The sequence below is a fragment of the Rutilus rutilus genome (assembly GCF_951802725.1).
Source record: "Rutilus rutilus genome assembly, chromosome: 1".
Taxonomy (NCBI): domain Eukaryota; kingdom Metazoa; phylum Chordata; class Actinopteri; order Cypriniformes; family Leuciscidae; genus Rutilus; species Rutilus rutilus.
This window is the reverse complement of record NC_140209.1, coordinates 21,167,642-21,182,158: the sequence shown is the minus strand read 5'-3', so window position 1 is coordinate 21,182,158 and position 14,517 is coordinate 21,167,642. Positions and strand designations below refer to the sequence as shown.

General features: G+C 38.7%; 1 protein-coding gene across 5 annotated transcripts in view; it reads left to right on the top strand.

Moving 5' to 3' along the window:
- LOC311292098 (MICAL-like protein 1) overlaps positions 1 to 14,304 on the top strand; it is a 20,567-nt gene extending 6,263 nt beyond the window's left edge. Inside the window, exons 7-15 of one of the 5 annotated variants that reach the window (XR_014627666.1) lie at positions 935 to 1,089; positions 1,950 to 2,066; positions 2,869 to 2,995; positions 5,521 to 5,599; positions 5,696 to 5,769; positions 7,121 to 7,235; positions 7,317 to 7,363; positions 7,436 to 7,653; positions 13,980 to 14,304. Coding sequence is in view for 2 of the 5 variants with exons in the window: in XM_084411568.1 (XP_084267694.1) it covers positions 935 to 1,089; positions 1,950 to 2,066; positions 2,869 to 2,995; positions 5,521 to 5,599; positions 5,696 to 5,769; positions 7,121 to 7,235; positions 7,317 to 7,363; positions 7,436 to 7,554 (833 nt within the window). In the remaining 3 variants the exon portion in view is untranslated. Of the gene's footprint in view, positions 1 to 934; positions 1,090 to 1,949; positions 2,067 to 2,868; positions 2,996 to 5,520; positions 5,616 to 5,695; positions 5,770 to 7,120; positions 7,236 to 7,316; positions 7,364 to 7,435; positions 8,896 to 9,509; positions 9,529 to 13,979 lie in introns of those variants that run through there. The other 4 variants (XR_014627667.1, XR_014627668.1, XM_084411568.1 and 1 more) reach the window with 4 other exon arrangements.
- The last annotated feature ends 213 nt before the right edge of the window (positions 14,305 to 14,517 follow it).

Genomic DNA, 14,517 nt, shown 5'->3' with positions numbered 1-14,517 from the left:
TGAATTTATTTTTTTCTGCTGAACATAAAAGAAGATATTTTGAAAAATGTCTGTAACCAAACAGTTGATGGACCCCACTGACATAACATTTTTTTTCCTACTATGGAAGTCAATGGGGTCCATCAACTGTTTGGTTACAGACATTTTTCAAAATATCTTCTTTTATGTTCAGCAGAAAAAAATAAATTCATACAGGTTTGAAACAACTTGAGGTTGAGTAAATGATGACAGAATTTTCATTTTTGGGTGAACTATCCCTTTAATGTCGTCTTTTATCTTCAGTTGAAGTCAGTTGTAGTTCTTGTGTTTCTGCTCGTCTCTTTTTCTGTTCTCTTCATCTTTCAGTGATTCTGCTTGTTAACAGGCTTACCGTATTAACGCTAGGACGACTTATTTAATACACAGATTTTGTTGCTCAGATAAGGTCCAGTTCTGGTTTATTTCTTTGCTCTTGGCTGACATGTGGCATTGCTATGGCCTGCTTGTGGCCCAGATCTGGCAAACAGGAGAGGTCCGCCCAAGGGCCATCATTCCACGCTGCGCCAGTGGGCCAGATCATCATTCCACATGTGCCGGATGTGGGCCATCACAATGTTGCGAGACCATAGAGGATAGGCGAGAGGGAGAGAGTGAGCGTAGTTTACGCCGAAAGGTGACCTGCGGAGGAGTGCGTGTTGTCGTGTCAGGAGTCAGTTTGAGGTTAATTTTTTAATGTCTCGTTTACACACTTACAAAACAAAACAAAACTCAAATTAAATGTTGATAGATTTGCTCATAGTAGAGTTATTTATATAACTTTCATATGTATAACAGTTTTATATATTTTATATTAAATAGGTCATTATTACAGTGATGGTTTAGCTTGAGGTTTTAAACTATCAGTGGAAATGCTTGTTTTATTGTGTCTCATGTGTTTGTCTCGTCCTCATCTCAGTATCGTCTCAGCGAGTCATCCGTAAGGATCATCCCTGGATGAAACTTGTTGATCCGGGTCCCTGGTATCGTCTTCCTCCGACTCAGTCCGCTCACTCCCGCCGCTGCCCCGCGACCTTTAACCCCTTCCTGGAGGACAAGTCCAAGGATGAAGAGGTACTGAATGAAGATCAGAATCAGCCCTTCATCATGTGACCTGCTGATCCTCATAAAACTGCATTAAAAAGTCTGTTTATCCTCAATTCTAGAAGATTCAACATTCACATTCTCAGTTATAGAGAATAAACCTAGCAATGAAATGTAAACCTGCTCAGCTACTTAGATTGTGCATTAAATAAGTAAGATAGTCTGTATGTAAGTATGTAATGGTAAGATAAACATAATTCAAATAAAATGAATAGTTATAAACAAAATAGCATTACAATTACTAAGGATAAAAACAGAAGGAAGAACTAGACTGTAAACCTGAGGTAGTTTCTGAAGAGCTGACACAAACCAGCAGGTTTATTAGACCAGCACTGGCTCTTCTCTCGCTGAAGCTGGTTTATATTTAGACTGGAGTTTGGACGAGTCTTGTGTTCTGGGAATAGAGCTGCTGCTGTTAGCAGAGACGCTCAGTCTCAGGTTTATCTGAGAAACACACTGGTTCTGAATCACTACAGACACACTTAAGAAGAAAGTGTCTCAAATTCTGTTAGCTTTATCAAGGAAATTGTGTCTCAAACTTCCCCTAATTTTCTGTCCAATCATGTTGAGATCAGAGCTGAGTCAGACCAAGAACCAGGATCTCCATTTTAATGATCTGAAACAGAGAACATGATGCAGCATTAACTTCCCTTTCAGAGTCATGTTATTTCTGTAATGAATTGTGTGTGAGCTGAATCATGTGATCATACGTCTGACGCTCAGACTGAAGAGTCACAGATTGTGGTTGTGGGTTGTTGTTTTTCTCTTTGCAATCTCTTGAGATGTGTGTGTGTTTACATTAGATTGTCTCTGTTTTTCTCTTTATCAAGCAAAACCCTTTAAGTTTCGAAACTTCAGTTGCACACAAACCACAAACCTCATCTTCAGTTCCCAGCATGCATCAGGATGCAGCTTCTGCCCTCGGTTTCCCGCTCATCAAGAGGAAGGTGAGACAGAAACTGTGTTTGTTTTGCTGTTGGAGTGAATGATGCTTCATACTGACGATTGGAGACCTTCACTTCAAACTACAAACTCACAGTACAAGACAGAGAAAGAAGAAAAAGACTTTAGTTCAGCAGTTCTTTTGTGGTTTCAGTTAGCAAACTGATCAGTTTCTCTATATAACCATATTTAAAATCATTCATTGAGATGTTGTTATATTTTATTTAATAACCAGATTTGTATTATATGTATGTATATTATTTTTTCGTTTTGTGCAGTAAGATTACAAATACATATAAAAATCGAATGTTCTTTTTTTTAAACCTAAACTTTTAGCAAGGATTGCAGTACAATTGACACAGGCTTATATTTTATATGCGAGTGAGCTTTGTTACAAACCTGTTGTGAACGTGAGTGTTTTAATTCAGTTTAATGCACTTTTTTTTTATGATGTAAAACTATGTGAAATATGTCCAAACCTTAAATGATTTTGACATTAACACACATTAATAATGTACAAATCTAACACAGGATCACAAACACAATATTCCCATCTGCTCCATTATCAAGTCACCTTTATTTATGATTGTTTCAAAGCAACTTTACAGTGATAACAGGAAAATAATTCAGTGATGCAAACAGTTCAATTCGGCTGTACAGCAGCTCTTAAAGAAAATAGTGTCATTGATCAGCTGATATTTTTGATTATTTTCAATATTTTAGGATTGAGTCTTCTTCTCTGTCTCACCATCAGATGTTTTTGTCTCTGTTCTTCTCTGACTGAAGGATGATTGATTGTGTGTTCAGGTGAGCACAGACACACTCGTGTCAGAGAAGGAGGTGTGTGAGGAGCAGAAGGAGCTGGAGGAGCGTCTGCTGAAGCTGGAGAAGAGAGGAGTGCAACTGGAGAGAGAGATGAGGAGACGAACGGATGGTGAGAAACACCTGAACCTCCTCACACAACAACACATGCTAATGCTAATGCTAACAGACAAACATACAGCAACAGCTTCTATAGAGGAGTGGAGCTGGAGAGAGAGATGAGGAGCCGCCAAACTGATGAGAAACACCTAACCTCCATATACAACAACAGACATGCTAAAGCTAATAGACAAACATACACAGCGCGTTGTTCCCGTGAAATTGCCATAAATTGTAGGGCTGGGCGATTTAAATCGCGATATTGTTATGCGCATCTCATCAGTAATGCCGGTTCCTTGATTAGTAGTAAATCGCCATCACCTGCTTTCAGATGAAGCGGCATTTACTACAAAGAGCCGTAGTTAACTGACAAGCTGAGCCAAATCACATCAATATCGCGGACGTATCGCCAACGATTTTTAATGCGATATGGCTCAGCTTGTCAGTTAACTACGGCTCTTTGTACACAGCAAAAACTCCAGTGTTAAATTAACACCCCTGGGAGTGTATGAGTCCACACTCAAGAGTGTTTAAGTTAATGAGATAACTAAGCGATTAATTTAGTGATGATTGAGCATTATTGAAGACACCTGATGTTAACAAGTAGAATCGCTGAAGGAGAAAATCGCAAATTGTAAGTTACCATTATTGTGATGGGTAGTTGCTTTAGTTGGTCTCTGACCCTTTCATGTGTACTTTAAATTTTGTTTGGCGGTTGTATCTGAGTTAAAACTGCCAGTTGAACAAAGAAAAAAAAGTGATCTTTGTTGGTTATATTATGACAATCATCATTTGAACTTGATCACTGAGCTCATTAAGATCCTTCTTTCTGACTTCGATTTATGTTGTTGGTTACAGCATAACTGTGAATCTGAATAAATGGCCAGAATTTTTTATATAATATAAAGGATTTCTTAAAACTTGTTTAAAAAAAAAAATCATTATTTTAGGCACACACAGATGTCAAGATTCAGTCTATGCATCTCAACAATGGTGAGGAGCAGAATATTCAATGAGGAAAAGTAAATTACATAGACAATTCAGATCATAATTTATTCATACCGCAATGCATGATGGGAGCCATTAATGAGTGATTGGTGGCAGCCACTGCAACATGCTTTATTATTGTCACCATTGTTGAGATTCACAGGCTGATTATTGATGTCTGAACGTCTTTTTGATCAGAGCAATGTTTATTAAATATTTTGAATAATAAGTAAAGTCCTGATAATTATAGGCTGAAGAATCACAAAACTTTTGCTAACAAGTTAAACCAAACTATCTTAATATGTTTCACTTTTCAGATCACAGTATGATTATGTCAAAACATAACCAACACTATAAGATAACATTTTACTTTGTTCATTTAACTGTTATAAATCAAATTACAGCAGACAAACAACAGTAAATATTAAAGTAAACATATAATGGTCTAGAGGCCAACTAAAGCAAACACCCATCACCTTAATGGTAACTTACAATTTGTGATTTTCTTCTTCAGTGATTCTGCTTGTTAACATCAGGTGTCTTCAATAATGCTCAATCATCACTAAATGAATCACTTAATTATCTCCTCAGCCCTAAATGCCGCTCCATCTGAAAGCAGGTGATGGTGATTTACTACTAAATCAAGGAACCGGCTTTACTGACGAGATGCGCATAACAATATCGCGATTTAAATCGCCCAGCCCTAATAAATTGCTAGAGTGCCTTCTGTGTGAACAGAAACACGTCCCAGGATTGATGCCGTAATGGGGACATAGTAACATTGGCGGGATCAGTCAGGACCAATGCCGTAAGGGGTATTGTGTTGCTTTTAGAAGAAAGTTTGTGTTTGTCATCAACAAAGAAAGAACGAAAAAATGTCTGCAAACTAGAATGAAGCCGAGGCCATGAGCTCCTTACTATCCGTGCTGAAGCTGAGATCGTTCGCCAGCTTTGTGGAACGGTACGCGTTAGTGTACGACTGAATCCGGAAAGAAATGCTCAAGCGTGGTTTTTCGAGATCGAAAGCGCAGATCATTAGTAAATTGCGTAAAAAAATCCACCAAGTGCACGACTACAATGGCCTTTCTATAACACATCCTGACGTCACGTGTCTTTAAGGGATCTTTATGGGATGTGTGTGAACGTGCTCACATATTCCGGAAAATCACTGGCAGTGTGAATGAACCAAAATCAAACGATCCCGGGACAAATCCCGGGACACATTATCTGTGTATTTTCCGGATCTCTGTGTGAAAGGGGCTATATAGTAACAGTTATTATAGAGGAGGGGAGAGAAGCTGGCTTGCAGTAATTGTGTTTGCATCCCCATACAAATCATGTATCAATTCATTTGCCAATGGAGTTTAAAGTCATGGACTCTTGATGTGGAAGCGACTAATGAACACGAATCAAATAAACACTGAGGAGTTCATTAGTGGATCTTTCTGATGTGTCACTGCTAGTCTTCAATAATCATCAGATCAGCAGGACTGAAGCTTGTGTGTTTGGAGTCAGAGGAGCCTTTGTTTATGAATGATGTGTTTGTTTCAGAGAATCTTCTAGTCGACTGGTTCATTCTGATTCATAAGAAGAACATGTTAGTGCGCAGAGATGCCGAGCTGGTGTATATGTGAGTGCACCCACAAGTAAGGTTTTTTGTGAGGCCAAATTTTGCAGCTTGATGTCAATAACACATCATGTTGACAAGAATAGTGTGTGTGTTCAGGTTGAGACAGCATCGTCTGGAGCAGCAGCAGACTGATGTAGAGTTTGAGCTCAGGTGCCTCTTCAACAAACCAGGTGACAAACTGAATCAATCATGTTTCTTAATGTGAATGTGTTTGTATTGATGTTTTTTAATCTCTGATATCAAATCTACAAATGAATAGATTATACTAGCATATAAATGCCTCCAAAAAGACAATCAACACTGTGAGATTTTCTTGTTTTCCAGTGCAAATATCTGAATATTCTTAATTCATGACACTTTAATGTAATGTTTGTCTGTTCTCTGTGCTTTTGTTGTTTAGTCTTTTAGTTTGTAGACTTCTTCAGTTCCCGTTCCTCGTGTGTGTCTTGTTAGTCTCTTAGTCCTTGTGTATTTAAGCCCTTGTGTTTCCAGTGTTCATTGTCAGGGTTTGTCCTTCTATGGATTTCATGTTGGTGTGCTCAGTTTAGTTTCTATAGTTTTTTCTGTTTCCTTTTATTAATTGAATAAATCTACACTTGCATCCACAAATATGTATCCAGCAGTTCATATTTTGTATTTAGACAAAGTGATTTGACTGATGACGAATACAGTTCTCAGTTTTGTTTCTCTGGACTAGCATGACTTGATGTTGCACAACTTGTACTGGATGGACACCAACAAGGATGTTGCCCATTACTGTAGTGGTCATCTCTCACAGACTGCTGCCATCAGGCCCTCGTTATTGACCATCCATCAGTTCCCTTGCCAGAAAAGGGAACCAAGTACTTCTCATAACCTCAATGAGGAGCAAGCATGGTGGAAAAGGAGAGGGGAACAGGACTCTGAGTTCCTAAGTCCAGTGGTCCCAGTTCTCCCTAACCTGGTTTTACCACATCCAATGGTCCAACGGCCCGTTCTCACAAGTCCAGTTGTCCAGTTGTTCACATTCTGGTCCAAGTCCAGTGGTCCCATATCCAATGGTCCCAAGTCCAGTGGTCTGGTTGTCCCACAATCAGTCCCAGTGTTTCCAAGTCCAGTGGTCCCATGTTTGGATGTTTCCGAGTCTAACGGTCCCAAGTCTGTTAGTCCCTGTGCTCTCTAGCCTGGCAGTCTCACCTTATTTTGATCAATTTATCATTTAACAAGATTTAACTACGAATGTAACTATAATGACAGAATAAACAAACAACAAACGAAAGCAGCAGCCTCTCATGAACGACTGTGGCATATAAATATAATAAAACACAACGTAAATATTGTCATCACTCCTGCTTTCATCCTTCTGGTGTCGTCACACAAGTGTCGTTCATTAACCTCGCTTCACCGGCCTCACTCCTAAAATAAATATATCTTGATTTATGAAAGTTTAGATATTTGTAAAATATTTTTTCAGTGTATGAAATTACGTATAAAGTGTCTGTAGTTTTCTAGTTTCTGATGAATGTGTGTGTGATTGTCCAGAACAAGACTGGAGCTCTGATGACAGACAGCGGGAACATCAGCTCATGTCACACCTGCTGTCAATCATCCAGCAGAGGAATGACATCATCAGCAGCCTGGATCTGGACAGACTGAGGTCAGAGGTCACCTGACCCCAGCAGTGTGAGGTCACATGATGATTATGTGTTATTGATGGATGTGTTGTGTTCTTCATCAGGGAAGAGGAGGAGGACATGATGATGTCTGCTGTGATCCAGAGGACAGGTGAGAAACGGCCCTCATCACTCTCACTGATTCACTTCATCACATTTACTTTAAGACTTTCTCTCTCTCTAGACCTCCTGGCACAGACGGACAAACAGCTGGACAAATTCAACAGGAAGTTTAAAGGCCTTCAGATGTTCAAGACGTCCAGCTGTAAAACTAAAAACAGCAGCAGAAAGAAAAGCAGCTGAAGGAGAGAAAGAGACTGTAGATCAGGAGTCTCAAACTCAGATCCTGGAGGGCCACTGTCCTCAAACCCCAATCAAGCACACCTGAAACAGCGGATCAAGGTATTCAGGATTAAAAGACAGTTCCCTGTAAACTCTGCAGGATGTTGGTCCTCCAGGAGCTGAGTTTCACATGTGTGCTGTAGATGTGTATTAAATAATGCAAAGCAGCATTTCCCAAAGGAAAGGAAATGGACATTTTTGAAAGGGTGATTTAGGAGGTTTGTTTAAGATGAGATTACACCAAAGATCCATGATATGTGGAGCTGAATACCTGCAAAAAATATGGTCTAAAACACCAGAAATCGTCCGTCAAAGCGAACAATCTGGGCTGCGTTTCCCAAAAGCATCGTAAGCCTACCTAGGTTGATCATAGAACAATTGCCACCAATGGTATCTACCATCAAATAGAGCTTGAGTGATAAAATGTAATTTAAGCGTCATTCAGGCAGACCACTGATCGCTAAACAATATCAGCTGACACTCAGCTGATTTATTACTCCACCTACTCTAATCAACTATAGTATTGAGTTGTTCTCTGTATTGACAGCACTCCAAATTTACAAAAAAATGAGCTCAATGTTAAAATTGACCGGAGTTCTCCTTTAAGAGCCTAAGCCTCTCGCCAAGTCTAAAGATTGTCAATTAGTTTAATTCTTAAAGTGGTCCTGACTGAACAATTGCCATATGTCAGAACTAGAATGAAGCTTATGTTTATTGTCAGTGACTCTACGAATCTGATGTAGACAGGGTGTAAAACCTGCCAGTTGACACCAATGCGACAAGATGGTGTATCGTTTCTATAACAGTGACTTGGTGAAACAATAACATCCTTGAACATCAGAAAAGAGTGATGTTCCAGGGGGAAAAAAGCTAGATCCGCTCAAGGACAACATCAGAAACACATCATATGGAGGTGGAGGTGGAGATGTAAGCTTTTACAAATTCCTCTAGGTTTAAATGTCATGGGCATTTAATACCACTCAAATAATCAAGGTCATTATACATTTAGTTTTTTTCTTTTATTTAGACATTTATAGTTCTGTACTGTGTATTCAATTATTATTATTATTATTATATATATTTCTTTTTTTCATTGGTGTTTAAGGTGAGAACTGCAAAGTAAGCTTTTAATTGGATGGTTTAACCTTTACTCAATACATATGACAGTAAATGTGCTTTGTTGAACTTAATTTGACTGTAGCAAATAAAGTCAAATATACAGTCAAATAAATAAAATAAATAATACAGGCAAATAAATAAAGTAGTAAGACCATTCGTTTTATTTAATGTTTTTTAATTAAACAGTAGCAACATGTCTCTTTATTTCTACCAGTCTTCTCCATTTCAACTCCATTACAACTTCCATTACAACACACCCATTATCATATAGTGAACTCTAGTGGTTATCTCAGGTAACAGCATAATTGATATCATTACATCCCCCATTCTTTAAAGAAAACATTAAAAAGTAAACAATGTTATTCTATGACATGTTTAACATTGCACTCAGAATTAGATCTTAACTCACTGTTTTTATGCACTTGTTAACTAATGATACTACTGTTAAACTAAAACACAATTACTTTCTCATTGCTGTAACTTTAATTCAGTCTATCAGGTTTTCGAATGTGTCTTGCCGATCTTCTAAGTGCAACTGTATGATGTGATGTTTGACGGTCTGTGTTTGAATACGTGTCACGTCCATCCTTTGCAGACAATGCATTTGACTCAGATTCAGGATTGCTTTGATTCAAGACTTGTGACTCTTTCTCAGTCTTTGACAAATCACGTCTGTTTCTTCTGAGAATGTGTCCCATCTTCTGTTTTCACCTGATAAGATCTCTGAGCTTTCTTGGTCCAATTCTCATCATTTTTTTATTATCACGACATCATCAGTGGTTGCAAATGTTTTACAGATATGCCATAGTAGAACTTCTGCTGGTTGAGCTTCTGCTTCAATGCTTTACATGTCTTCGTTCTAGTCAGGGGGCCAAAACTGATATTAAAACTTTGTTGGACACTTTCTGGTACAAGTATACAACCTATCCAGTATTAATATTTAACCCCTCAACATGTGTTCTAGCCAGGTTGTCAGCTTAGAAAATGTTTTTTTGTCCATTTTAACACTATATTCTTAAAAGTGGTAAAAGCGGATTTTTTTCCAAAGTGCTTCCATTTTCTTCCATGTTACCTATTGTAATTTTGGGCAAATGTGCAATATAATCCAACTTATGTGCAAGCATGATCATTAAAAATTAAAAATCAATAAATACCACAAGAGTATCGCACCACAAGGGGCACTGTTGTGTCAGCACAGCTGTGATTTGGCAGCAGATCCAGAGAAGATGATCACAGCAGGTGTCAACAGTACAGTCTGAACAAAACTTTATAAAGGAGTGAATCACACAATCACACAACAGATTAACTTGATCTATTTGTCTACACAAACATTTACCTCAAGATTCTACCATCAAATGTTGCCAGAAACAGGTAAGCTAAACTGTTTTCCAACTAGCTATATACTTACCAGACATACACTCACCTAAAGGATTATTAGGAACACCATACTAATACTGTGTTTGACCCTCTTTCGCCTTCAGAACTGCCTTAATTCTACGTGGCATTGATTCAACAAGGTGCTGAAAGCATTCTTTAGAAATTTTGGCCCATATTGATAGGATAGCATCTTGCAGTTGATGGAGATTTGTGGGATGCACATCCAGGTCACAAAGCTCCCGTTCCACCACATCCCAAAGATGCTCTATTGGGTTGAGATCTGGTGACTGTGGGGGCCATTTTAGTACAGTGAACTCATTGTCATGTTCAAGAAACCAATTTGAAATGATTCGAGCTTTGTGACATGGTGCATTATCCTGCTGGAAGTAGCCATCAGAGGATGGGTACATGGTGGTCATAAAGGGATGGACATGGTCAGAAACAATGCTCAGGTAGGCCGTGGCATTTAAACGATGCCCAATTGGCACTAAGGGGCCTAAAGTGTGCCAAGAAAACATCCCCCACACCATTACACCACCACCACCAGCCTGCACAGTGGTAACAAGGCATGATGGATCCATGTTCTCATTCTGTTTACGCCAAATTCTGACTCTACCATCTGAATGTCTCAACAGAAATCGAGACTCATTAGACCAGGCAACATTTTTCCAGTCTTCAACTGTCCAATTTTGGTGAGCTCGTGCAAATTGTAGCCTCTTTTTCCTATTTGTAGTGGAGATGAGTGGTACCCGGTGGGGTCTTCTGCTGTTGTAGCCCATCCGCCTCAAGGTTGTGCGTTTTGTGGCTTCACAAATGCTTTGCTGCATACCTCGGTTGTAACGAGTGGTTATTTCAGTCAAAGTTGCTCTTCTATCAGCTTGAATCAGTCGGCCCATTCTCCTCTGACCTCTAGCATCGACAAGGCATTTTCGCCCACAGGACTGCCGCATACTGGATGTTTTTCCCTTTTCACACCATTCTTTGTAAACCCTAGAAATGGTTGTGTGTGAAAATCCCAGTAACTGAGCAGATTGTGAAATATACTCAGACCGGCCCGTCTGGCACCAACAACCATGCCACGCTCAAAATTGCTTAAATCACCTTTCTTTCCCATTCTGACATTCAGTTTGGAGTTCAGGAGATTGTCTTGACCAGGACCACACCCCTAAACGCATTGAAGCAACTGCCATGTGATTGGTTGATTAGATAATTGCATTAATGAGAAATTTAACAGGTGTTGAACAGGTGTTGAACAGGTAATAATCCTTTAGGTGAGTGTATAGCTAGGCTAATTTACTTTCATAATTACTAGCTTACTTACTAATAGGTAAATTAAGTTTTGTGCAGATGTGTAATGGAAATATTATGTTTTTAATTTATTTGCTGCACAGCAGCCTATTTTACAGTCTGCTATATCTAAAAGTGTTAATAATTTTGTTAGATAGCAAAGCCCTCAGCTTATGTCAGAGGACATTGTAGTGATCCACTCAGAAACCAATCAGACTAGAGTAGTGAAAAATTTCTTTGCCTTCAGATGAGATAACATGGATCCAGAGGGAGCTGTAAGCCTAGCGTCCAAAGAAAAACAAATAGGAAGAGATATTGATTGGGAAAAATGTTTCATTTGTCAAGACAAATATGGAAAATACAGCCAAGATAAAGCCCTTTGATTGAAGTGATTTTTCAGGAAGTGGTGTCTTTGTGCTCTTTCTGGAGATTATTGTAGTATAATATTGTGCAATATTTTTGCAATATAATAGACACACACATTATTTGCATTGCGCTTAGCTTGACCTTGCTTATTCAATCCATTCAGTCTCAAAGGGATGAGACTGACAACCTGAGAGCCAACCTCTGCCAACCTGAGAGCCACTGCTTTGATGGGGAAAAACATACCTTTGCCATACGACTATTACATAGTTATTACTACTAACTAGTTACTAACCCCTAACCCTAAAGAAGTGAGAGAGCAGTTTTGTTAGGATGGAATTAATAACTATAGTGATATGTGAATTAAATATAATTCGTGTTACAACCTGGTACACTAATTAAGTCAAATAGCACCATAGACCATCATCTACAGTTCAAAATTTCCGCCTTGACATTAAAGTATTATAACTTGTGCAGCATTGCACTGTATCTCCCTACAAGCTTTAAACTTGGCTTGACTCATTCCCATAGATATGGGTACTGATTGATAGAGGTTTTGGGATACTAGGTTATGTTTCCAAGCTGATATTCACTTTGAAAACTGGTTCTCTTTAGGCGGAGATTGTTTTTTTCATGTTCTAGTTCTGTTGTCTCTTACACTGTACAATAAATGTTCATTCTGACACTTCAGCAGACATCCCATGAGTGTTGGCTTTCATTTGATACCATGTTTATGAATATGGTCCTTGTGGTTGTGGAGATATTCAACATTTACTGTTGGCATGTCATGTTGAGCAGGAAACCAAAAAATTGGCCTGAAATTGCTTGTACAAGTCACAAAAAAAAAAATTCAGCTTGACAACCACCCTAATATCTTACCTATGGGTGTCTTCTAACTAAAAAAATAGGGTGACAGCTTGTACCAAAACATGTCCGCAAAAGTCTTAACGGAAGCCCTTTTCAGAATTGGCCCCCTGACTATTCTGAAAGTACGGATAATTAGAAAGAAAGGCTGATTCAGGATAGTAAATAATTTTCCCCTTTCAGATGAAGAGATCCATTCCAACTTTCTCCCAGGCTGGTGTTGGTAAGTCTGGTCTCATCATTGGTTCTTTGAGCTGCTTGCTTGTGAATTTCTGACACGTGTCACACTCTTTTTCACCAGATTATCGATGTCTTTGTTCATTCCAGACCAAAAGACTGTGTGTCTCGCTCTCCTTTTACACTTTTCAACTCCCAAATGGCCTTCATGAATCCTGATTAGTGTGTCTGGCGTTAAGCTTAGTGGAATCACAATTCTGTTTTGTTTCAAAAGCATTCTATCCACTACACTTAGATCATCCCTGACGTCACGATATTTTGAAGATTCACCTATTGGCCATCCATTATGCATGTTGTCAATAACAGCTTGCAGTTCAGCATCTTTGCTGGTTTCTTGTGCTATCAGCTTTGACCTTAAATCTGATACAGGAAACGCAGTACGAACCATGTTCACATGTTTCTCAACATCTTCTGACGTACTCACACAATTTCCTATCGGAGCTCTTGAAAGCGTATCTGCCATCACCATGTATTTGCCAGGCATCGAAATCATATTTGCAACTTCATTGTTAGTCTCTGAATCATGGGTGTCATCTCAGTCAGATTCTGCTTCACTATTGCAATCAATAGACAATGATCTGTTTTTGCCATGAAAGTAGGAAGACCAAACTTTTTTTCATCCCAAAAACGAATTCCGGAACCTCCTTGTCAATTTGTGCATATTTACATTCAGAATCAGTCATGGATCTACTCACATATGCTACTGGCTTCCAAATGTCATCATCAGCTTGCAATCGTGTTACGACCAGCTCGTTTCAGGCTGCAACACAAAAGAGGGATCAAGCAGAAACGTTTAATCAATACAAGTTTTATTGAATTAAACATATACCACAACCAAAAATAATAATAAGCAGAAGTCTAGGGATAAGGGGAAACAAAGAAATCACAAACAACTATAACAAAATCTTGATGCTACATTGGAGTCCACTGGAAACAGAAGTCTTAGCGTTTTATACAGTGTTTGAATTTGAAAGAATTAGGGATGGCAGTTGAGTTTAACGAACGTAAAACACTGTACGATTGTTTTTCAACCTCAACCTGGTCTGCATTATACTTTGTAGTTCAGTTTCCTTCATTTAATTTCTTGTGTAGCTAAAAACATATCCATTTTTTTCTTCATATATCCATTTCCTGTGCAGAAATCCTGAACGAAGGTCGAAAAGGCTGAGATGAAGGAAACCAAACGTCCACACATTCCTCAAAGACTTCTGAAGTTCCTGTATGAACAACTTCGAAAATCCATGTAAAGTTTAAGCTTTTGTCAAATCTCAAAATGGACCTTTAACTGAACGTACCAAAGGAGGAAAGTTATTCACCCCTAAATTCAAATAATGTCATTAATTACTCCTGCAAGGCTTCTGTTCATCGTCAGAACAAAAATGAAGATCTTTTTAATGAAATCTGAGAGCTTTCTCTTCCTCTGTTGACAGCTTAAGCAACTACCACTTTCAAGCTCCAGAAAGGTAGTAAAGACATCATTAAAATAACATGAGAATACTTTTTTCTGCACAAAAAAACCCCTAAAATAACCAACTATTCATGTTCTTCATGTGGGCCTCTGAGAGTTCACATAGTGTAACAGCGCAGCACTTCTGGGTTGTACGTCAGAACGTAGACTCACTATTGGCCGACGATTGTCATGCGTGTGATGCTGGCCAATAGTGAGCCTATACGTGC